General features: G+C 32.0%; 1 protein-coding gene across 2 annotated transcripts; it reads left to right on the top strand.

The window, feature by feature from the left end:
- The first annotated feature begins 683 nt into the window (after nucleotides 1-683).
- LOC128216415 (ras-related protein Rap-1b) lies at nucleotides 684-26994 on the top strand. Of its 2 annotated transcripts, none has more exons than XM_052922976.1 (8): nucleotides 684-795; nucleotides 1378-1450; nucleotides 2028-2096; nucleotides 2656-2712; nucleotides 5970-6110; nucleotides 19391-19540; nucleotides 20495-20607; nucleotides 22843-26994. In XM_052922976.1, exons 2-7 carry the CDS (start codon nucleotides 1394-1396, stop codon nucleotides 20582-20584), a joined length of 564 nt encoding a protein of 187 aa, XP_052778936.1. In that variant the 5' UTR covers nucleotides 684-795; nucleotides 1378-1393; the 3' UTR covers nucleotides 20585-20607; nucleotides 22843-26994. The 2 variants fall into 2 exon arrangements, with proteins under 2 accessions (XP_052778936.1, XP_052778935.1); XM_052922975.1 differs by lacking the exons at nucleotides 19391-19540; nucleotides 20495-20607; nucleotides 22843-26994 and adding exons at nucleotides 11728-11868; nucleotides 14053-14180; nucleotides 14932-17988.

Genomic DNA, 26994 nt, shown 5'->3' with positions numbered 1-26994 from the left:
TTATGCAATTCAATTTAAAGTTCAAAACAGACTTAAAGGACCCATATAGGTGTGTAGCATGCTGAAGTTCACGGCTGGTCCGATTGCATGTGGTTCATGTATCTACGGTTTGTTCAACGTCAGAATGTCGGCATTGTATCATTGGCATTTAAGTCCGCATCCCATGTTCATGTACATTTCTACTGTTGTTCCTTTTTCTTCATCTGAATTCGTGCCCTTGTTAGGAAAAGTCATAATCCGTCCACTTCAGTGTACATATATTGTTCTGTCGAAAGAAACCTGTGGCTGAAGAAAGAAAATGTGATGTTTGATGTAATTTACATAAACATTGGTTTTACAATGTATTGAGAAAATAAGCAAACCAACCAACTATCAAAATTTAAGCACATATCATTATGTAAATGCATAGCCTTCCTTGGTTTGAACATTTAATCACCATTATATACATAACGAGAAGCCCAAAGGTTTCATTATTGAAATTTTACGCTATGTTAACATATGAGGGCCAACTTCATGTGCCAAACAATACGATTGTCCTCAGTTGGAACCAACATATATATATATATATATATTTCATATGAATTCAAAGTAGTTATTGGGTTGCGAGGGAGATCACTGTGTATGATTTTATTATTTTAAATTAAACCGGTTTACCTTTCTTCAAGCACGCCTTTAGCAGGTGCGCTCGCCAATTTCCAAATATAGTAACACTTAATTGGGTCTGACGTCACTAGCAGCCATTACACACAACAATCCGATCAACTGGGAAGTGAACAATATTTTAATTAAATTTAGGTAAAATCACTTATAAAACTCAACTTATTTATGTTGTGCTATTGTTTATTAAATTATGTAGATCTTATATCAATTCGGACTACAAATTGCCTGTTCTGTGATGGAAAAATATGAGTAATAAAATTGTGTGTGGGTGGGGTTAAATTTGACAATCGAGTTGATTGTCGAAGGATAATATATCTTATTTAGTTTCCGGTAGTTAAGTTATGATTAATTTAAGCTTCCATATGCTTCCCTGCATTTGCTCTTGAATTGCCCTAAAAATGATTCGTACCCTGACTATAATGAACATGCTATGAGGTTCGAATTACTCATGAAAGCTGGTTAAAAATGTCAAGCCTCAAGGTGTGTTCTTTAAATAATAAGTTTTAGGGTATTAAACCTGATTTATTCTGATAAAGAATTGGATACACTTACCACTCAGCTATCCCCCTGATCAAGACAAATGAAAATGGCGGGTGAAGAAGTGTTATTTTGTTCAAATACTTAAAATACCATGTAACCAGTCTTCATATAAAATTAAGTCAAGTGTCACTGAGACAACGTATGCTGTAGATGTATTTATTTATTGATGTTTTTCAGATAATCAAGGCTGAAAATGAGGGAGTACAAACTTGTGGTGCTTGGTAGTGGTGGTGTCGGGAAGTCTGCATTGGTAGGGACAAGGGAGATGTTGAATTTTCCTTTACCACCAATAATTTATATAAATTTTGGTGTTAAATCTTTAAAATATACTTGAATCCTGTCACTCTTTGTTCTTGTAAGCATTGAAAACCTTAAATGGTCAAAAGACTGCACTGTCACATAGTTAAATTTATATTTTGATAGTAGAATATATGAGCTGTAAGCAAAATGAAGTCAAATTCATTTTCTTAAAGTAAAACTTAAGCAGGCTCTTTTTTGAAACTTTTAAGTCATAGATTTTGCAGATATAATGATGAATGGTTATAACCCTAACTCCACTCTCAAGTGAGAGATTAAATTATTTTTTTGATTGTCTTCCCTTTTATTGGAAAAAAAAAATCATGATTTATTATAAGATTACTTTCTTGTAATTTTATTAAAATAGGTGTTCTGGTAAATCGGATCAAAGAAACATTCTTGTGTGGCCTAAGGAGTTTCAATTATTTGTTTTTATTCCTAAATCCTATTTCTATGCAATAACAGTGAATCATTTGAATTATTGAATAATTCCTTTAAAAAAAATGAACCTTGTATTTGGTTTGTTTCAGACGGTACAGTTTGTGCAAGGAATATTTGTAGAAAAATATGACCCAACTATAGAGGACAGTTATCGAAAGGTAATCTTTAATGCAATGTTGTTGATAATTTGGTGATATATTAATATTACGAGTTAAGAAAGATTTTAACTATTGAACATAATTTCCTGCACAATTTATTTTAAGTGCAATTATTTATTTCAATTGTTGGAAATCACATTCATTTCATTGACTAAGTCAGGGTCTTTTTGCACAGACTTAAGAAATAGCTATTAGAATCCATTGTTATAAAAAGTAGTGTAAAAAAATGGACCGATTGTTCAGAACTATGTTAAAATTAACATTCTTGTTAATGTCATCGCTGTCAATTTTCAAATCGCTACTGCTCTGGAAATTTAATGGATACATTTGTCTTTTATCATTTTTAGACAAATGTTTCAACTGAATAAGTTTAACTTTAAATACATTGGCACAACATTAATTTTTTAACCTTTAAAAGTTAACAACTATGTTGTTATTAAAGTGGTACATAAAAAATGAAATTCTAAACAATCAGCCCATTGTGTATACCTAACAATGATGTCAAATGTAAACCTTTAAAGACACTCAATTTTAATGAAATGAGATTGTTTCTTTGCAGCAAGTAGAGGTGGATGGGCAACAGTGCATGTTGGAAATTCTCGACACAGCCGGAACGGTAAGAGTCTGATATGTACATAAAAAATTACTTATTTATGGATTTATTCGAAAAATAGTGAGTAAAATAAGTTATTACTTAAACTTTAATTACTTTGTAAACCATAAAAACAGTTTACTGTGTATTAAACTGTTTATTTCAATGTAAAACTTGACATTTTGAAAGATGAAGAAAATCATGTGTAGATTTTTAGCTCGATTATTCGAAGAATAGGTAGGCTATAGATACTACTCGCCCCAGCGTCGTCGTCTGGTTAAAGTTTTAGGGCAAGTTGGGATTTTCACTATAAGTCCAATACCCTACATTCAATTAACTTAATACTTCACACAGTTGTTAAGGGCCATCACATGATGAGGTTAGATAACTCAATAGTATTCTTTACACAGATTATGGCCCCTGATTGACTATGGAACTTAGGTTAGAGTTTTAGGGCAAGTTGGAATATTTATTAATAACTTCTATATCCTTTGTTCAATTGACTTAATACTTCACACAGTTGTTCAGGACCATCACACAATGAGGTTACATAACTACATATTACCCTAAATACAAGTTATGGCCCCTGATTGACTTAGGTTAAAGTTTTAGGGCAGGTTAAAGTTTTTGGGCAAGTTGGGATTTTCACTTAAAACTCCAATACCATTCATTCAATTGACTTAATACTTCACACAGATGTTCAGAGCCATCACATAATGAGGTTAGATAACTCCATATTATCTTTTATACAAATTATGGCCCCTGATTGACTATGGAACTTAGGTTAAAGTTTTAGGGCGGGTTGGGATATTGTTTAATAACTTATATACCCTTCATTGAATTGACTTAATACTTCACAGAATTGTTCAGGACCATCACCCAATGAGTTTACATAACTCCATATCCTTATTACAAGTTATGGCCCCTGATTGACTTGGGTTAAAGTTTTAGGCAAGTAAAAGTTAAGGGCAAGTTGGGATTTTAATAAAAAACCTTCTATACCGTTCATTAAATGCACTGAATAAAATTCAAAATTATTTACGACAATCTAACAACAAGAAACATAACTCCGTTTTAAGCCTAAATACAAATTATGGCCCTTGATATTAAACTTCCTTTGAAAGGCATATTTGTTTATTCTTAACCACTTTTTAATAATGGGAAATCAAGATGTTTGAATGACTTGCGTCATTGTTTGGGCGGGCTGGTGGGAGGGTAGCATCAAAGTCACCTTATGTATCGAATAATTTTAGTTAGGTTTGACATAAAGAGACCAAACTTGGTATTATTACATCGTTATTGTATTCTAAGTCAAAGCGGCGTAGTAGAGCGTGCTGTCTTACGACGGCTCTTGTTTATATGTTAGTAGAGGTTGCGGACCAATATTCACCTTCAATTACATCTTGAGTCTAAGGGCAATGATTACAAACAGTCTTAACATTGAGTTTAGACTCAAGTGACTTAACTGTTCATTCATTGTAACTCTCCTTCTAGTTGATTTTTGTGGATGAATAGTCAAATTTTGCTGAATTTCATTACTATTTGAAATTGTACAATTTTTCACATATAACTTTATGAAGATGAGTGTTTGTAATTTGATAAAAGTGCTATTCCGTGTGTAATTTTACAAAGTTCAAGTATGAAGTGCTGAGTCATGAATTTCAAACTCTAACTCTAGATGTTAGTGAATATGAGCTCATGTCAGTTTGTTCTGAAATAATATGGGCTCATGTCAGTTTGTTCTGAAATAATATGGGCTCATGTCAGTTTGTTCTGAAATAATATGGGCTCATGTCAGTTTGTTCTGAAATAATATGGGCTCATGTCAGTTTGTTCTGAAATAATATGGGCTCATGTCAGTTTGTTCTGAAATAATATGGGCTCATGTCAGTTTGTTCTGAAATAATATGGGCTCATGTCAGTTTGTTCTGAAATAATATGGGCTCGTCGGTTTGTTCTGAAATAATATGGGCTCATGTCAGTTTGTTCTGAAATAATATGGGCTCGTCGGTTTGTTCTGAAATAATATGGGCTCATGTCAGTTTGTTCTGAAATAATATGGGCTCATGTCAGTTTGTTCTGAAATAATATGGGTCATGTCAGTTTGTTCTGAAATAATATGGGCTCATGTCAGTTTGTTCTGAAATAATAATAGCACTGTTGGGCAGGATCTCTTTGATCAGTGAATTTCTGCTGTAGGCTAATTTGATAATTAATTTGGATATAATCACTCATATTATTATAAATATTACATATAGTAATATAAATGATTATGTCCAGATGATTTTATCCAAATTAATGATTTTATATATGTATTATTTTATTTATATAATTATTAAAATACATAAAACATTGCTTTAAAGGACGGCCATATTAATGCTATTAATGAAAGACTAAACGTTTCACTTTTTTGATAGTTATTGCACTAGTTATATATCAAAAATATATAATGACGTTATTGCAAGATGGCAGCATGAATAATAATATAAACATGAATTATAAACTGTATGTTTTACTGTTACACTTATTGGTGTTGAAACCTAGGAAAGAGGTTTCATACAAGCTTTTGGCTTCCCCCTCAATCCTAAATTTAAATAATGTTCATTCATAAAATATCTGAATACTGTTGAAACCAGGAAGAAACATTTTAAAAAGTTCCGCCTCAATGAGACGTAACTCAAGTTTTCTGTAGTTTTGATTGAATGACACTTTATGTCCATGAATCTGAACTTCAACTTAGTATACATGAGTGCATGTCCCTCATATTTTGGCACCTAAAATGAGTTTTCCCGGTAATGCATCTGAAAACACTAATGTTATAATTGTTTTACACTTTGATATAGAAATTGTTGAAAAAAAACAAACAATTTAAGTATATTAGAACTGGTTGTAGTGGGGAGCCAATCCAAACGGGGATAGTGAAGAAAAAAAATAAAAAAAATATTCCATTTCCACTCGCCCACAAGGACTTGAACATAAGCTGATGGACATTTTAACATTAATTCAAAACATTGGTAACATCACATACTAATGTCAAGGAACCAATCATGCAAAAGTCTTTTGCTAATCATGTTACTAAATAAATGCTTTTCAAATTAGTGGACTTTAAAGGCAATATAAAGCATATATCATCATTTGTTATGTAGGGTTCCAGCCATCAGAACTTGTAATGATTTGCCGAAACATTACATTCTAAAAGAAGTATTTTAATTAAAATGGCATTTCACAACCTTTGAAATAGTGCCTTTAAATACCGACATTATGTAATATTATCATTCCAGGAACAATTCACAGCAATGAGAGATCTGTACATGAAGAACGGCCAGGGTTTTTTGCTAGTTTACTCAATCACTGCACAGTCAACGTTTAATGATCTTCAAGATTTACGAGAGCAGATTCTGCGAGTTAAAGACACAGATGAGGTTTGTGCTCAACTTATAAGCCTTTAGGCAGGATTAAAAAATAAACCACAGAAATAGGTTTGTTACACATTTAATTTGGGTTTTTTCTGTACAACTAGTTGCCATTGAAGCTTTCATAGCTTACCTGTACGTCTGGCAATAAACTATAAATGAATCAGATTTATCTTGCATGTACTCATAATTTTACAACAATGGAATTTTTATAACATTATTGTCAGTTTTCCAGACTTCACATTTAATCAGAAATAGTGTGTCATTAAGCTGTTTCTGTGGTTGACAAAGACTTGAACAGGGATGCGATTTTATTCTCTCTTTTGTAAAATGATTATAAAATAGTGAACTGCTTTGGGTCGTTACTTTATTTCTTGTTAGTATTGACACTCAAGTTTGCTTCAAATATCAAGTCAGGTGAGCCGCCATTAAAAGGGCTACTTTAAGCCAGATATGCTTCTAAGAAAGGGTACTAAACCCAAATTTGCAGCCTAAAGTGCCACCCAAAATCCATTACCAAAATGGTTTCAGACCTTAAGCAGCCAGGTCAATCACATCCCTGCCTCAATGCCTTAATGAAATAGCAGTGGTTGCTTATATTTTAATAACATTTAAATTTGTACATGGGATTTTTTTTTGGGGGGGGGGATTGTTTTCCTGTGCAAACTGGGAATATGATTTGCATTTCTTTAACTTTGTAATTGTAGTGCAGTCAATTTTCTGGTGAATGTTTTTTGTTTAGTAAAGTAAATTATGGTGGGCTGAATTAAAAGCTTTTTTTTTGTTATTATTTGTGTGTTTTTTATTTTAAGCTTATCTGATTTTTTTAAAGAAAAGAAGTCTCTGCATTTTTAATGATGTGTACTTTAAATTTGGCCATAATTAAATGAATTAGATATTCAAATGAAACTTGGTAAATATGTTGCCCGAGGCAATTTGCTCATGTATAGCAATACCCATAACTCCTGTTTTATTGATTATAGATTAATGTCCATTTTTTCACTGAAAAAAAAGATAAATGTTGGCGTTCACTTAATGATTGAACTACAAGTCTTACAAATATGTAGATGTATTAATTATCAGGAATGTATCAAGAAAGGAGGGGTGTGGGGTTCCATTGATTGGATATTACAAAATAAATGAAAAATGCATGATTTGATGACATGTCATATGTACATCAATAATGAACTAAACCTATTTAACATTCTTTGTATGAATACTGCACCATAATGACTTTTTGTATGAACAAAAAGGATGAAAATTGCCCATTTTTAAATGAGATTGAAGTGTGATGAAGTTATGAATGCCAACTTATGTTTGATTTTCAACGTGTTATTGTCTCATGATTTCTGTAATGGTGCTTTCTCACCCTGTGTACATGTATGTCTAAGCATTTCATATCCAAGCTTTCGTTATTACTGTGTATATGATTTCATGCCTTGTTTTCCACTCGACACACAAAATATTCATAAAAAAAATTTTGCTAATATCCCATAGTTTGCCCGAAAAATTACTATAATGAAAAGAACACTATTCCATTATGTTACAGTGAAAAGTTAAATGGTGATATATATTTGCAAATTTCTTATTACCTTTGTTATTCATTCTATTTACATTTATGATAAAAATCTGGAGGACCTTATTCAATTGATCTCATATTATGATTTACATGTATATGTTTGATATAGGTTAACATTGATTTTTCTATTATTATTTTCACAACTCTACTAATGAATTTCATTGCCGCCTTAGAAAGTTTTTTATTATCTTAGATCTATACTGACGTTTGGTCAGATAGTATTTGTAATACAGAATGATTTTATTTTTTTATTAAACTAACATCATATTGGTATATGTTATCATTTCAACTCTTTAACATGTATACATGCACAAGAACATGTAGCATGTATATCATTCAAGCAAACGGAACTCACAATTCCACCGTAAACGAGTATACATTCACTTTCTTTTCATATTTACAAAATAAAGTATTCTTCATTCAACAGTATCGCTACATTTACTTTTTCTGTGAAAGACGCCCTTTTTAAGCGTGATGAACGCCGGAAGATTGTGATTACTTTTCAACAAACTCGAACTACAACAAAAAGGTGAATAGCAATTTGTCGTATTCTGTAGTGCACAGCTGTTTTGTTGCTTCTTGTTGCACTCTTAGTCTATCATTTAGAAACCTCTTTTTTTGGTAGTTTTAATAGAAATTGACAGTGTGTCCATTGGTAGGGCTTGACATTAGTATTTGAATCCTCTTGTCGAGTTAGCAGGGTGAGGAATCACATGACTTCAAAGGGGTTCTCGCATGAGTCACCACGGGTCACAACCAAGTAAGTGACGTTAATTTCTATATCCTTCTTGACAAAAAAGATATGGAAATATTTAGAATGCTGCAATGCTGAAATTTTGGCCAAGGATTGCATCATTAAAATACACGCAAAGCTTAAATGTTTCACACATGTAAAAGCATAGTCTTTTATATGCTAAGAAATATTTTCATTTCTTTTCAGTCAAAAAAGTCATTTAGAAATAAACGTCTCTTACTTGTTTGTTTACATCAGTTGTGACCTGTGGTGACTCATATAACCCCTTTGAAGTCACGTAAAAAAAATCCTTGTGACCCATTAGGCTAGTCAACAGAATTTATTTACCAGACATTAAATCAAGGGACCATTTTGCTTTTGGGCATTATTGCTTCAATTAGAAAATGGGCTCAGTTGTTATCACCAGGCAATTGGCATAATTGCTTTCACAAATAGTGGGCACAATTGTTTCGACCTGACGACAATGTGCGTTATGCTTTGACCAGACAATAGGCACAATTATTTTGACCATAAAATGGGCATTATTGTTTTGCCAAAAAAGGCAATAGGCATTTTTGCTTTGACCGGATGACAATGAACATTATTTCTTTGACTATAGACCTCATATGAATGTTTTGACCGGACAGCAATGGACATTATTTGACCAGATGGCACTTGAAGGCTTTATTGCATTGGCCAGATGACATCAAAGTGCTATGCCTCCCAAAAGTAGGCATATTAAAATCGCTCTGTCCGGTTTTCAATGTCCAGGCTGTAACTTTGTAAAAGGAGGAATATTAAAACAAAAATGGTACTAAAGGTGATATGTCACGTGCAAGACTCATGACCCTACCTCAAAGGTCAAAATCACGAGTTGAATCATGTTTATAAGTTTATAATAGCTCTTCCTGAATGTAGTCATTTGAGTCATTCCATAATCTATTGAACTGAATTGCAGATGGGGGGGGGGGCATTCACTTACTGTGACAGTCCTTGTGTATTTCTTAGAAATATTAGGAAGCAATTAGGTTGGATTATTAAGTGGGGACAAGTTCATTGTAGATATTCTGGCTTGGAAGGAGGTAGAATATTAAGCTTCTGAAACAAGTGGATTTAAAACTAGGTGTCAGGCCTAGCCAATTTTAATAAGTGTTTTTCTTTAATTAATACTAATTATTTCTGAAGTTGGGTGTGTAAACCAGAGTTATTACTAAAACATTTTACTACTTGTAGTACAATGTACAGATTAAATATACAAAAAGACAAAAAAGGTCCAATTTTTATTCAGTTATATATAGACTAAGTGTACTAGAAAACATATTCATAGATATCGAGAATGCCAGTCAGTTTTGATATGATTGTGTACATGTAGAAATAGACCAGAAGATCAAAAATGTATCGTATTCACGATAAACCTCTAGATTTATAGATTTATATACTGTATTAGTATAATTACAATATACCTTATTTAAGTTTGCGTTAAATGATATATATCCCCGAGAAATGTTTTGTGTAAAGTGGTGGTCTCTTTGAATGACTCTTCTGTTTCTTTGTGTTGTTTTATTTTGTTGTGATATTTGTTTCTTGGAAACTGGTTTAGCTTTTTGTCGCCTGGGATCATAACACTAACCATTTATGAACATTTATTATGTTTAAGGATTATCATCATAATAAGGATTATCATTTAACTTGCTTGTATAGTATTGTATGCTCATTTCCATTTTAATTACTTTTAAACGTATCTTTTGTATTTCACTGTAAAGACCAAGAAAGTGATTTATCTGCAGATTTTCGCGGATCTAATCTAGGGACCTCAGTTACAGGGACCAAATAAATTTAAAAAAAAAATGAATAAGAAAAATTGCTGACTAAAAAAGTTAAATGGTTTCTTTTGGTAGTTACTTTATATGTTGTTAGTATTGACACTCCCATATGCTTCACAATTGAAGCCAGGAGAGCCCTTGTGCGGGATTCTAAAAAGCCAGGTTAGCTTCTTGTGCTTCTTGACCCCAGATTTTATGGCCTAAAGCCCCAGAACCAATTGCCATAACAGTTTCAGCCCTGCGAGGTCATTCACATCCGTGAAGACAATGCTTTTTTGAATTAACAAATATTGTTCGGTGAAATTCATGATATTGGCATAATATCTTAATGAAAAAATTGATTGCGATATATTATTTATTGTTACATACAGACTTGAAATAAACGAAACAGGGCCTTTAAATTCTTATTTAGTTGTTAACATTTCTTATCAACATTTAATCGAAAGAAAAGTACAAAATTATTTTATCACTATAAAGGACATAATATATAAGCATGTGCTTGGAATATATTGTATCACATATATTTATGTAATTGTTATCATTATATTATGGTTACGTTCTCTTCTCTGGTACAATATTTATGCAAATGCTGTACATGTATCAAATATCATAAACGATTCTTTTTCATTGGCATATAACTTATAAGGAAATAAGTTTGGTATTGGATTCATTATCTTTTTGCAAGATGTTTTTTGAAGTACTATAGTACATGAACCAAAAGAACAATTAGGCCTAAAAAAAAATACATTTGGTTCGGGTTACCCGACCCTACCTACGGAATAGGCGCCAACCCTACCGTTTTTATAGTCAGTTTGAAAAAAAATGAAAAACTAAAAAAAAAAAAAATTTCGTTTTTTTTAATTGCTTTTTAATATTAAGTTTAAACCTTAAATGCTTGTACAGAAGATAGCTTTAACACCATTCTCCAATGATGAAAATTATATTCTTATATAAAACCTAATAAAAAAAAAAAAAAAAAAAAAAAAAAAGCCTACCTACCCTACCTATTTTTTTTAAGGATGTAACCCTAACCAAACAATTTTTTTTTTTTTAGGCCTTATGAACAACAATATAAATACCGAAATATGTAAAATTAAAAAAAATCAGTTAAGAACATGAATCGACAAGAATTCACTATTTTTTCGATCAAAAATGTGTCAGCTTGTTCAAAGTCCATAGAGGATTTTACATCAATTTCAAATACACTCTTCTAGGTTAATGAAACATCAAAATTACTTATTTATCAAGAAGACTCGACATTGTGCATCAAGAAATCTTGTGCATCATCATATTTTCAAGTTTTAGCTATTAATAGGTACTTTCTATTTATTCTTATAAATAAACTTGACTTCTGGTATCATAAATGACCTCATATCAGCAACTGATGTCATGAACAATAAAGGGTTTCTATTGAAAACTGAACCTCCTTTCGTAAATCAAACCAAAAAATGTACCTCTTTTATTCAATGACCTTGAACTTTGCTCCCACAGGTCCCTATGATTCTGGTTGGCAACAAGTGTGACCTTGAGGATGAGAGGGTCGTAGGCAAGGACCAGGGCCAGAGTCTATCTGTGCAGTGGGCCAGTGCCTTCCTTGAGACATCTGCAAAGGCGAAAATAAATGTTAATGAGGTGAGTCTTCAGGCTAGGTTTGGTTGAGAATGCTTGTGGAATATGATAGTGTTGAACCATTATGATGTGACAATATCAGACTGGAGTATGGCTCCATTGCACCATTATGAAGTAACAATAGCAGAGTGGAGAATAGCTGTATTAGATACCCATAAATAATCCACATGCAAAACATAACCCAAAATACAGATGTATATTATTCCACTCAAATGCAAAACTGCCATATTCCACTCATCTGACGACATTTCATTACAAGTATACTTGCTGACCTTTGAAATGACTTCAAAAAACAAAATACTGCACCATAAAAAGACATTAAATGATTTATGTATTGTTGAATAAAGGGTTATTAGTACTAAGTGTTTATCAGGAATTTCATATTTATTTTCACTTATGTATACGTTTGCAGATTTTGATTTCACTGAGCTTAACAGTGAAATCTGAATTTGAGAAATCCACTCGAGTCGAATTTGACCTTCCAGATCAAAACATAGTACTAATAGCCCTTTTATATTGCTTTGTTATGATATGACGTTAGCAGAGTGGAATGTGGCTGTATTGCACCATTGTATAAACATACTAAACTATACTTGCTCTTCAGATGTTCAATTACCATGTTAAGATAATCGTATGATACACTTCACTCTCTTGGACCACTGTGCTTTCTCTTCAGATAATCAATGACCTAGTTCAGAAAAACACCAAAAACATGCTTTCTTTTTAAATATTAAATGACTTTGTTCACTCAGATAATCACATGATACACCAATCATCTCTCTTTAGATATTCAAAGACCTACCTCATGCTTTCTCTTCAATATTCAATGGCCCAGTTCAGATAATCATATTTTACATTATTCTTCAGATATTCAATGACCTAGTTCAAATAATCATATTGTACCTTATTCTTAAGATATTCAATGACCCAGTTCAGATAATCATATTTTACCTTATTCTTCAGATATTCAATGACCTAGTTCAGATAATCATATTGTACCTTATTCTTAAGATATTCAATGACCCAGTTCAGATAATCATATTGTACCTTATTCTTCAGATATTCAATGACCTAGTTCAGATAATCATATTGTACCTTATTCTTAAGATATTCAATGACCCAGTTCAGATAATCATATTGTACCTTATTCTTCAGATATTCAATGACCCAGTTCAGATAATCATATTGTACCTTATTCTTCAGATATTCAATGACCTAGTTCAGATAATCATATTGTACCTTATTCTTCAGATATTCAATGACCCAGTTCAGATAATCATATTGTACCTTATTCTTCAGATATTCAATGACCCAGTTCAGATAATCATATTGTACCTTATTCTTCAGATATTCAATGACCTAGTTCAGATAATCATATTGTACCTTATTCTTCAGATATTCAATGACCCAGTTCAGATAATCATATTGTACCTTATTCTTCAGATATTCAATGACCCAGTTCAGATAATCATATTGTACCTTATTCTTCAGATATTCAATGACCCAGTTCAGATAATCATATTGTACCTTATTCTTCAGATATTCAATGACCCAGTTCAGATAATCATATTGTACCATTTATTTTTGTTTAGATATTCCATGACCCAGTTCAGATAATAGCATGATTTCCAATTCTTATTCTTTATATTCAATGACCCAGTTCTGAAAAACTGATTGTCACATTATAACCCATTCTTATTCTTTAGGTATTCATTGACCAAGTTCAGATAATAACATTATATCCAATTTTTATCCTTCAGGTATTCAATGACTCAGTTCAGATAAAAATATGATATCCAATTCTTTCTTTTTAGACATTCAATGACTCAGTTCAGATAATCACATGATGCACCGATAAACATTGAAATTGTTCAAATAATCATGTAATGTAGTATTTAAGATGTTCAGTGACCTGATTCAGTATATCACCTTTTTCTTCAGACACCATATATTCAGTGACCTGGTTCAGATGACCACATGATACCCATTACTTTCCATTCAGATATTCAAAGACTCAGTTTAGATAGTCACACGAAACTACATGCTTTCTCTTTAGATGTAAAATGACTTTCCCCATGCTTTCTCTGTAGACATTCGACATTCCATGACCATACTCTGATAATTGCTCTTCATAAGTTCAATGATATACTTCAGATAATCACATGTAACACTACGTTTTTCCTTCAGATATTCAATGACCTAGTTAGGATGATCAACAAGAAAGAGCCAGGCAACAGAAAGCGGCCAGGCAATTCTAGCTCCTCTGGATGCTGTTGTGTGATGCTTTAACATGCTTGACGCTCGCCTTTTTAGTGGTGGGTATATTTAAATGGCAGGTCCACTTTTAAAGCCTTCTTTGTTTTTAGCTCACCAGAGCACGAAGTGCTCAAGGTGAAGTGTTGTGATAGGGGACTGTCTGTTGTCAACATTTTCCTCATAACTTCTATTCTTCCTTAACCACTGGGCCAATTGGCCAATTGCAAACGAATTCACAGGATTGTTTTGTTGGATGGTCCTCTTCCGGATTCTTTAAAATAAAATGCTTTCATGTAAAACTCTGTTTTTCATCCTGTTTGAATCCTTAATCAAAGAAAAATAACTGCTTGAATCGTAATAAATTAAACTGCATGGATATATTAATAAGGAAAAACTCATTTCCACCAAAATATCGACCTTAGACTTAAATTTCATATTAGGAATAATTTAGTGATATATATTCTGTCCAAGGAAGAATGTCTGTAAAGTGAAATCTGCTGTTAAAGGTTTACATGAATGACCGAGGTTAATCCCAGTGTTTAGAAATGCATTCATTTGCATGTAAATATAGGGAATATAAATAGAGTATTCTTCATTAGTGATTATACTTTGACATATTATAGTTACGGCCCATGATGGTTATTTTATACTTAAATGCTAGTGAGAACATCACATATTAAAGATAACAAATTGCGTTATCTTGCTTATAAATGTTCTAGTCCAGTTCCTTTTGTGAGACAATTACAAAACTGTTGATAGAATATTATAATTCATTAAAAATTGAAATGTATGAATTGTTTGTATTTGTAGGGTCCAAATCAAATGCTGTGTAGAAGGAAACATCACCTGCAGGATGTGTTGGTTGTTAACTGATTTCTGACGCTGTTCTCCGCCATATAAAAGATAAACGGAGATGTAAAATAAAGTTCTGACTGTTTTTGCTTTTATTCATTACGTATGGATATCTTGTGTAGTTGGATGTTCATTATCACTATTATTATTATTATATTGTTTGAAAGAGAATAATTATTTGCATGGTCATGTTAGTATCCAATTTGTAATTCAGGACTTGATCTTGAAATTGTAGTTATTATTCACGAAATTGTCAATAAATCTAAACATACAATTACCAGATTGATCTGTAAGGTTAGTTTCAAGTAGAATAAAATGTTTTAATTATAACACTTTTAATGGAAGAGATGGTAATGACCATTTTTTCAGAGTGGTAGTAAGATTGTGTGTAAGGTGTAATTGAAAGTGTTGGGCGGGGCTCTGGTAGTATATCGTAGAATTGGGCTGGATTGGGGGTGGGGGGCAGTATACCAGATAAAGCAAGGTTGATCCATTTAACGCAGTATTTGTGTACTTAGTTTAAATCTAATTGGCATTACTCAAATACCTCTATCCCTTTGTAAATCCAGTCATTCTGTAACTGGTTTCTGATTCACTTTATTTTCTGTTCATCATTCTCTTTACGGTTTAACTTGTTCTTTCATTCATGTTCTGTATTATATGATGTGTAGTACATGTTCTGTTTTGCATGTAATGCATAACATGTTCTGTATAACATGTTCTGTATAACATGTTACATACATCATGTGCTGTAGTATGTGTTCTGTATAACATGTTACATACACCATGTGCTGTAGTATGTGTTCTGTATAACATGTTACATACACCATGTGCTGTAGTATGTGTTCTGTATAACATGTTACATATACCATGTGCTGTAGTATGTGCTCTGTATAACATGTTACATACACCATGTGCTGGAGTATGTGCTCTGTATAACATGTTGCATACACCATGTGCTGTAGTATGTGCTCTGTATAACATGTTACATATACCATGTGCTGTAGTATGTGTTCTGTATAACATGTTACATATACTATGTGCTGTAGTATGTGTTCTGTATAACATGTTACATATACCATGTGCTGTAGTATGTGTTCTGTATAACATGTTACATATACTATGTGCTGTAGTATGTGTTCTGTATAACATGTTACATATACTATGTGCTGTAGTATGTGTTCTGTATAACATGTTGCATATACTATGTGCTGTAGTATGTGTTCTGTATAACATGTTACATATACCATGTGCTGTAGTATGTGTTCTGTATAACATGTTGCATATCATGTGTGCTGTAGTATGTGTTCTGTATAACATGTTACATATACTATGTGCTGTAGTATGTGTTCTGTATAACATGTTACATATACTATGTGCTGTAGTATGTGTTCTGTATAACATGTTACATACACCATGTGCTGTAGTACATTTTACGTATAACAAGTATTCTTTTATTAAAAATCTGATAAAGGTAATCACAATTTTTAACTCCTAACATTTAAATAGATACACATATGTGGTCTTTTTTACACTTTGTAGTAGACAAAGGCATATTTAAATATGGTCAGTTCTGACATAGTTTGATATTGTGTCAGCTAAAAGGGTACCTTACTACGCAGTGTCATGTAATTTTTTGTGCCAATAATAGTTATTATTTTTTGTTATTTATTCAGAATCTCCCCAATAGGCGTTTTTCAAATTATTTGATTCATTTTCATGTTTTGAAATAAATTGTCAAAAATAATCATGGTTTTGCTCAGTAGCGTTTTTATTTCATGTAAATGTGTTTTTCTGCTTAATGTAAATTGCACTTTATTGACTATTTAATTACCATTAATATTTAACCATTAAAAGCTTAAAAAATAGTTTTGACTTACGCTCTCACTACAGTTTCCATAGAAGTTCTGCTTCAGCTTTGAGAATAGTGCTTGTGGCATTTTAGTCAATTTTAACTTGTTATTTAATCATGTGTTTATAATTCATTTAACTGTGTATTGAATTTGGTAGTAATTGTATGGCTGTGTTTTGTAACTTGGACTTAGAATGTCAAGCTACTTGTATGTGCAATTTGTACAGTAAGCTTTTTTTTCTTAAAACTCGTTTTTTAACTCATTTTAAAAATTACATTTTAAATATTTTAGTGTAGTTGAAAAGGTTTTTGTGAAAGAAAAATAATAATTTCGAGTTTGATTTAGAATTTAAGCTTGCTTTTTTTGTCGGTACTTTAAAATATTTTGTCAGCATTGTAAAGAAAGTTCATAGTTAACATGAATGAAAGAAAGATACTCAAATAGAAATAGAAAGAATAGTTTAGAAGATAAGATTGTGTTCTACTTTTTTGTTTAAATTATTCCTTAAAATGAAAAGTAGTTTGCATAAGACAATTTAAAAGAAACATGTTCACTAAATGATCATAAAACATGAAAGTAAAAAAAAATTCAAATAATTATCGCATATAAAAACCAAAAAACAATGGCAATATTTGAATGGCCAGGTATTTTAATTTTAGGCAAACCATGGTTTTTGTCACATTTTTACTACATTCCTGAGTTTTAAATGATGGTATCTGAGCATCAATAGACCTTTGTCTCATTTTTAAGTATTACTCTGATCGTAAGTTTTGGTGATAATATTGTAACAAAACCGAACTGTTGGACCACAATTAATCAAAAGTTTGTTTGGCGCTCCCAACCCACACACAAATTACCCGCAACCCAATATTTGTTTTTAGCTTGTCTGGTTGTCAGTATTATTTTTTATATATATTTTTTTGTATTACAGAACTTAGGGATTAGGAAGTGATAAGAAAAGAGAAAAATAACCTACCTAAAAATGTGGGGACAGAAATGCCAAACAAACTATTCAGTAATGTGGCCTAACGGTTCATTGCTGAAAATAAACCAGTCATGCTTTGAAGATCGTGTGTTTATTTACTGCTAATTTATGTAATCTGATACATACTCTGTTTGCCATTTATTGCCTATGGAAAAAAATAAAGTTTATATTCATCTTTGTATGTGTTCAATTTTACACCCCGCCCAAAATCAGTATTTGAATAGGGAAAATGCTCTTTTGTTAGGAAAGATGACTAAATCTGTTCATCATATATTGATGTTTGATGAATTTTAGATGAGAACATATTCATATTCTCCATCATAAGTGGTTGTATCAGTTAGGGAGGATGGGCTGCTTGTTCAGTACATTTTTAACGTTAACAAAACTGTTAATGTCATAGTAGTGAACTTATAACTCATTACTACTCTGGAAGTTTAATAAATTCAGTTGTGATCTGCTGTATATATAATGATATTTCAGACAACTGTGTTGCTGTACTTATTTATATTCAAATATCATGTCATCCATATTGAACAGCAAGTCTTTTCTTTGATATAAATGTTCTGCTAATAAAGAATTTATGATAAAAATTGCTTTACATTTGACAAAAAGCAGGTCTTACAATAAGTTCCCAGTAACTTTAAACCAGAGAAATACAGTAAAATATTTTTTGGAACATTTGAAAAATTGGGTTTCTGAGTAAGGCTTGGTCTTATTTAAAATAATTTATATTCAAATGTGAACAACATGCTTGTAACAATGATTACATATCAAGTTTGATAAGAGCTCTTTTAGATAGGAGCTTTTGGTAACAGTTATATAAAACATATAACAGTGAATATGCTTTATTATGCTGTAAATTGTTTGTTACGCCATTGAAAAACCTTGAGCAAATGAAAATAAATATTTTGCCAATTAAGTCTTATAAAAAAGGAGTCCCTTGAAGAATTCATTAAATAATGGCCCAGAAATAACATTTGGATATTAGGTAAGCCTTTCACTGTGCAGCTGGTAGCGGTGCAATAATCTTAAAACCTAAATCTTTCACTTGGTAACTGCTTAAGATTATGCATACAGGTATTTTTAACCACTTTTTTTACAAAAACAAACAAAAGGCTAATGTGCAGGAATTTAAGGAGAACTGATTGCACTGACATAGTTGGATAAGTGGTACCATTCTTAATCAGTAGTAAGTTTTAAATTCAAAAAGTAGCTCAAATGCTTTGATCTTCATTTTTTGAAGGATTTGGCTGGAGCTTGCTTGCACATATTCTATTTCTTAAATGATTCATTTGAATGATCTCACCTTATTCAATGACCTGATTGGCTACATGTGTACATCGGGAAGATGATATTGAAAGCCTGAACTGATCCTGAAGAAAATGCATTAATTATATTTTATTAATGATCTTTGAACTCTGTCCACATCAGTTGCCCATGATTCTGGCTGAAAAATTGTGAAAATGAGCGAGTTGTCAGCAAGGATCAGGATCAGTCATTCATTTAATAATAAGTCTCTTTTTATTATTTATCCACTTGACCTAACCTTCTTTAATAACTTTGACCTTCACCACTACAGGTGCCCATGATTCTGGTTGGCAACAAGTGTGACCTTGAGGATGAGAGGGTCGTTGGTAAGGACCAGGGGGCAAATCTGGCTCGCAGCTTCAACAGCGAGATGTGTGGTTTCCTGGAAACATCCGCCAAGGCCAAAATAAACGTCAATGAGGTATGTTGCAATTCGTTCATTAAACTGTGATATACTGAGGGGATTTGTGGTGTAGTAGTCTTTTTGTCTGCTTCTCAACCAAAACATTGTATGAGTGTGTTCTTATGGCATTTCAAAATGAACACATGTGGCCGTATTCAATAAGCAACTTGATTAAACTTAAATTTAATCTTAAAAACTAAGTGTTTTGATTGGCCTGTATATTTAGCTGACCAATAGGCTGAATGGAATCACTGAGGCATGTCAAAGGATAAGATCCATACTAAATACTGGCCCATTTCTGGTTTCTGCTGTGAAAACCAACATATGGTAATCTTCATGTAAGTCCATATGGACAAAGAAACATGGATGCAAAAATAGTATGGTGATCTTAATTACCAATGGTAATGATGTATCTAAAAATAGAAATTTAGTAAAATTTGGTCACCAGGGGCCGAGATTACGAAAAGTCCCGAGTCTGAATTTGGACTCGGGAAGCAAATTTGTGAATTTTTGATTTCATTGATACTTTTCTGCTAGTTGAATATTTATGACAAAAATTGCTGAATTTGATTTAATAACTATTCGATAATGACATTTATTTTTGTAAAACAAATGAAATAAAATGTATTCTTTGTAATTTAACAAAAGTGCTTCTCTGAGTCTAGGGCGGGGCTCAGGGTTGAGAGAGGGCTTGTTCGTAATCATAGGCCCAGAGCATTTATAAGTTACCCCTAAACATACATGAGATTATTTAGTCTTTTATAGTTTGTCTTACTTGCAATGGTTGAAGGCTGCAATGTCTAAGTATTTGGTCATATTAAAAAAACAATGCAAAGATTTTAGTAGCAATTAAATTTCTTGTATGCAAATATTCAGTTTCAGATCATTCAATTAGATGATAACAGTTGAAATGGCAACATGAGGTTGTATTTAAACTCCTTTTTTGGAAAGAACATGTTTCTTTTATTTCAGATCTTTTTTGACTTGGTGCGAATGATCAACAAGAAGAATCCAGAGACGACCAAGCGCAGCAAAAATAAGAAGGGATGTGTTCTAGTATGAAAACTGCCTCCAGTTATCGCCATGTAAGTTGCATTGCATAAGTGGTTTTGAATTAGTTAAATGCTGTTAGGAGATTATTTTTTTTAAACTATTCAAATGAATTCATAGGAAACTTGATCTCAAAAATTGTCTACCGGTAAGTATTCAAATTGAGAGGAAATTAATTCTGCTATCTTTTGTAGTCAAAAGCAGTTTTAGAAGCTGAAGGTCTGGCAGTTTAATGCTTAATTAAACATACTTAAAGACACCATCTACCATCATGTGTACAACAAAATATCGTTACATCAAGAATTTCTGTTCAATATTATATCAGTGTTACAGTTTCACTTGGAAATCTTGGCTTACAAAATCAAATAAGCTGTGAATGAACTTATATAAGTAACATCACTTTTGAAGATATTATTATTCCTGAGAAATATTGATTCCAAAAAGCGATTGTAATATTCTTAGGCCTAAAAAGGAAGTATATTTGGTTCTGGTAACCCGACCCTACCTACGAAATAGGTGCCGACCCTACTGATATTAAAGTCAGTTTGTAAAAAAAGATATAAAATAAGAAAAAATATTTTTTTAAGTTTGTGCTTTAATATGTTGTTTAGGACCTTTAAAGCTTTATATGGAATATGGCTTAGAACACATATTTTAAAAAAAGCCTTCCTGTATCTGAACCAATATATAATTTTGGCCTTAGTTCACTGATAAGATGAGGCAATATTATGGTATCTTTTGCTGTATTATTTTGCTTCCATGAAATGTGTCTGATTTTCAATAAGAAAAGTTTGAAGTTTACGTAATGTTTATACTTTTTTTTTTTTTTTATGCCCCCCCCGAAGGTGGGCATATTAGAATCGCACTGTCTGTCTGTCCGTCCGTCCGTCTGTGTGTCTGATAACTCGTGTCCGGGCTGTAACTTTCCCTTGTATGGACAGATTTTAAAATAACTTGCCACATGTGGTCCACATACCAAGACGATGTGTCACGTGCAAGACCTGTGTCCCTACCTCTAAGGTCAAGGTCACACTTAGTGTTAATTCACAATGGAGTGCTGCATATAAGGACATAGAGTATAGGTTGTCGTGTTCGGGCTGTAACTTTCCCTTGTATGGACAGATTTTAAAATGACTTGCCACATGTGTTCCACATACCAAGATGACGTGTCACGTGCAAGACCTGTGTCCCTACCTCTAAGGTCAAGGTCACACTTAGTGTTTATTCACAATGGAATGCTGCATATAAGGACATAGAGTATAGGTTGTCGGGTCCAGGCTGTAACTTTCTCTTGTATTAACAGATTTTAAAATGACTTGCCAGATGTATTTGACATACCAAGACGACGTGTCACGTGCAAGACCCATGTCCCTACCTCTAAGTTCAAGGTCACACTTGGTGTTTATTTACAATGGAATGCTGCATATAAGGACACAGAGTATAGTTTGTCGCATCCAAGCTGTAACTTTCTCTTGTATGGACAGATTTTAAAATAACTTGCCACATGTGTTTGACATACCAAGACGACATGTCACGTACAAGACCCATGTCCCTACCTCTAAGTTCAAGGTCACACTTGGTGTTTATTCACAATGAAATGCTGAATATAAGGACATAATAGTGTAGGTTGTCAACTATGGGCGGTATTTTTTTATGTTCAGAGGCAAATTAAAATAACTTCCCATATGTATTTGACACGTAAAGGCAAGATCAACTTTTCATGTACTGGCCTTGTTCATAATACAATGTCACATTCGGGGGCATTCGTCACATACTGTGACAGCTCTTGTTTCATTTACATTATTAATGGCATTGTTGTCATGCCAAATAATATGCTCTCAGCCTTAGACGTTTTAAACTCCTATTTTTATATGAATTTACATCAAGTTGCATTCAGCCCTTGAATTATCGTTTTTACCACTAAACAAAATGTCACTTGGTACCTTTGTTTGTTAAAAATTGCAAAACGGATAGATGCAAAGATTCATTACTCTCGATGAGGTATTTGTTATACCCTTGAAATGTTGTATGTCATCATCGTCGGTGGTTACACTTTCATTTCCATTCTCTAACTTAGACAAATCTTCTCCAATCTTAACAAAACTTAGCATGAATGCTGGTTGCCATAATATCTTGACTATGTTTAATAACAAGTTTGATCGCCATTGTTACACCACAGTAATGGCCCATGAATTGACAAAAGCGACAGGTGATGCAATCAATTTTGTTAAAAAACTTGTATTTTTGAATGCTTTTTTTTCTATTTTCAGGTATTGTTTCGTTTTGTAGTGTACACATACACAGACACTGTAGATGATTTTCCCACCAGATGGAAAGGTGTTCAACGCTCTCTCAAGTGTGAAAACTTATTATGAAAATCCCAATTAGCTGAAATATTCATTGATAATCTCAATTTAGAAAATGTTTTATTGACCCTCACTGTTTGCTTTAGAAGTGAAAAAATGTTGATTTTTATATGGCTGGCTAAGACTTTATAGATTATATGCAAAATACTTGTAATTATCTGGGTTATGGTATTCACTAATGTTTTGAGTCTGAGTTGGGGACTCATGCTCAAAAAACTGAATTCTTAATTTTTTCAAAATATCTATAATATATTATTAGACAAAGAATTCTGTTTGATTGAAGAACTGATTATTTGTACACATATAACATTTTTACCATTTTCGTCTCACACTCTCACTCAAGACATTAGTGAGTACAGAACACATCATGATAGTGCAAAAACACTTTTGACCAAGGCTTTTATGTATCATCTCTTCAGAATTTATTAAAAATGCTCATGCTTGTTTTTTACATCTTTGGTTAAGGATATATTCTCTTTAGAGCTTGTTTCATATAGAGGTGATGATTCATTAAATTTCCATTGAAAATAAATGATTAAAATATTACTTTGTTGGAAACACAGTTTGACGAACTTATATTTTTAGCTGTGAACAATTTTGTAAACAAAAAGTACCTTCGTAAAGTCCCTGTTTGTTGTTTAACAATAATGTTTGTATCTTTTTTTTTTATTGCTAAAGCATTTTTCAATATGAAAAAGAAGCTTTTTATATGAGTAAAGTTTCCATTTTTTTACACATTTTGTAAATTATTACTTCTTCTTGAGTTGACAATCAATAAAAAAAACAAAATAACAATGGGAGATGCTTCTATCACAGTGTTGATGGAAATCCCGGTACAATATTCTGTTTACCGGTACACTAAAGTAGTACTGCCGGAAAATTGACAATGAATATCCATAAGTAAGGTAGAAAACTCTTCTTCCAATGAAATCGCAGGTTACAAATCAGTAATGCTCAACTCCTCAAGATTAACCATGATGTTATGCATGGCATATGTCACTAATAAACAAAGAATCCACAGCATAATTTCATTGGCTTAAATTCAGAAGAGGTCCCATAGGCCAATGAATCTACCTGATCAATTCTTCATGATATCGTGTTTCCCATAAAGCTGAGCATAATAGTGCACCGGGAGTTTCCAACAATGCTTTACCAGTATTAGAATTGTAATCAGTAGTGATTGATATATGGTTTGGTTAACCAGAAGGTATCCAAACCTTTATTTAATATCCTTTGGTACCTGCTGGTACTATTTCCACGGATTTTCATTTTAAACAGAACATTTCGACCTCTGGTATGAAACAACATACTCGATATACACTATACTATTTTTATGCATTGATGCTATGTTATTACTACTATAAATTGCTTAAATTTTGTGAAGTTTTTTTTGCTTATGTATATTGGATCATACCACTTCAAAAATTTAAAACTTTGCTTAGAAATATTTACAAAAATAGATTGTGTATATGTGAGCTATTTACATCATCATGGCTTTGCGAAAACATGTATTAAACCTCCCGAAAAAAAAGGTTATTAAAAAAAAAATATATATATAAAAAGGGCCTCACAGATTTCAAGTTATTTACAGTAGTGCCAAATCCCTTGTATATGATGTTACATTTATCTCTATAATTAGCACTATATGTAATAGCATGATCTGTTTTTATGCAACTACCGATATAATTGTGTCAGATGCATCAGTGCCCGTTGTTTCAGCAACCTTTTTTTACATCAACATTTTGATAGATCATTTTGTCTCGTAGTTAAATCATTTTAGTGGTTTTCTTTGATCATTTTATAAATGTATGCTTGAATGATTGTGAAAATACACAATACTGAACCAAGTTTTACAACTTTTTAATAAGCGTCTTCTTGTGTAATCATTATTCTGTACTTGCAATGAAAATGAAGGAACTTGTATTTTATCTTCTTATTTATATCTGAACTTGGCGTAACTTTGAGGGAGCAAGTGTCAACAGTTAATGATAGGCACTTTTCGCAATAGAACTTTATGATAAAATTGAGGAATATTTACCATTACCAGATGATAAATAAATTATATATTTGTTGTGAATTTGTTATCTTTTGGAGGCAATGAAAAATACACTTTTCATGTGATTGGAGCAGTTGTGATACTAAATTTTGTATAAGCATTAAACACAACATCATATTTGATATTCATGTTGTTTCAGAGTTTTATGTAACATTGTTGTTATATCTGTCCAAAGAAAGGATTAATCATAATTATTGTTTCGATAGAATCGTTTATATTTTACCTGTAATTTTTTATTGCACACAAGTCTTCACTGTTCAGGTTGCATAAATGATTCTGATAATTTAAGAAGCTCTGAGCAAAAATGAACACCAAAATTGCATTCAGTTGTTTGATTAAAAAGTTAAATACTTGCATGAAATAAGAGACATTCAAGAGAACACTAAAACATGAGAACATGTATCCGTTTTTTACTTCAATAAATTGTAAAGTATTATGTAAGGCAGCAACGAAGTCTGCAACTTGCTTCTCCAACTTCTTTTATAAGAAAGCTAAAATGAAGTGACCGTAACAACATTTGTATTACTATTATTATAATATATATAATTAAAATCAATTCTTATTAACTAAGTGTTGAAGATATAAAATCATTCATTTTCTAACTGCTGTTCGAAATATAAGATATTCTTGGTGTCAGCGGCAACGAGTAATTACATTACGACGAGCAAGATTGAATATAGCTCAATAAATATTCAAGCTCAGAAAACGTTGAAGATATTCATTTGGACATTGGTACACATGTCGCCAGGGACAATAAGCACATTAAGAATTTGTCGAGTTAAAGACAAAAAACGAAAAACACAAGTGATGACTTTGGCTCCACGGCCCTCTTGTTTTATTTTAAGACTGCATTAACATTTTATTCTTGTATTAATTCACTGGTTTCAAGATTACTTGTGATTGGACTTGCCATTTGATTAAAGTGCTTCTATATATTCTGTATCAGTTATTAACTTTTCTTGCAATTTATTGTATATTTGTAGTAAGAATTCACTTTTTCTATTATTGTACGTATTTCATGATTCCATACCATCATAATAAGGCTTAACAACATTAAATAACCTGGTCTGCTATTTATAAAACATGTTAAGGCATTTCCTAACTTAAGTCACTTTCCTGATTTAAGTTTCTCTGTGGATCTATGATATAAAAACTTTTCTAATTTCGTAAATGCACTATTGACATATTGAATGCACATGTGTTATGTTATAAACAGTTATGCATTACTTTACAACTATGAAATTTTAAGAATCAACTTAAGTTAAGAAATGAATTAAGCTGTTTTGTGAATAGTGCCCTGTGTCAAATTGAAACACTTATCTTATACAGTAAACCTTATGAATTGGCAATATTTCTTCACTATTTACATACATATAAACGTTGCTATTCGTACATGCAATAACTGCTATTTGTACATAAAATAGCTGCTGTTCCACAAGTGAAGACATTTTGATGCCTATCACGGTTGATATGCTGATAAACTCAGATTAAGTCCGCCCTTGGTAATTAAGCAGATATGAAAAGAAAGTAATGAATCCATGTTCAATTGTATTTTTATTTGGTATATAACAGCATTACACTTTTTTCATTATGCTTATTAAGGTTAGACCTCTATGTGTCGATTAATTTTTCAGCATCTTTTCACATAGTAAATAAAAAATCTAATAGGTAACCTTTTTATTTTAGCAGACATGAATTTCCTTACTCTTTACAAATAATAGCTGAATTTGAAGTGTGTTTGTGCTCAATATTGCCAATGAAAAAGGGTTATTTATCAAATAAATGGAGTTATCAATTAAATATTCCTACCGTTACATCATTTTACTTTGTATATCATTTAATTTCCGTATCCTAATATGCATGATATAATGTGTCAGTGTATAGTATATCTTTACTTAATCTTTTTTGATATTGCATTAGTAATTTATTGTTCATGTAGTGCAGGGTTTGAGTCAAATTGCATTATACTTATCTAATTGAACAAATAAAGTTAAAAATAG

This window comes from Mya arenaria, chromosome 14, assembly GCF_026914265.1.
Source record: "Mya arenaria isolate MELC-2E11 chromosome 14, ASM2691426v1".
Taxonomy (NCBI): Eukaryota; Metazoa; Mollusca; class Bivalvia; order Myida; family Myidae; genus Mya; species Mya arenaria.
The sequence above is the reverse complement of the archived record's forward strand: the minus strand, read 5'-3'. Positions and strand labels throughout refer to the sequence as shown.

What these genes read in the sequence shown, in the direction of transcription:
- LOC128216415 (XM_052922975.1), top strand. Translation starts at nt 1,394, where the DNA reads ATGAGGGAGTACAAACTTGTGGTGCTTGGTAGTGGTGGTGTCGGGAAG. An exon ending in GTGTCGGGAAGTCTGCATTG is followed by an intron (nt 1,451 to 2,027) that starts GTAGGGACAAGG and finishes GGTTTGTTTCAG; the next exon opens with ACGGTACAGTTTGTGCAAGG. An exon ending in TTCTCGACACAGCCGGAACG is followed by an intron (nt 2,713 to 5,969) that starts GTAAGAGTCTGA and finishes TTATCATTCCAG; the next exon opens with GAACAATTCACAGCAATGAG.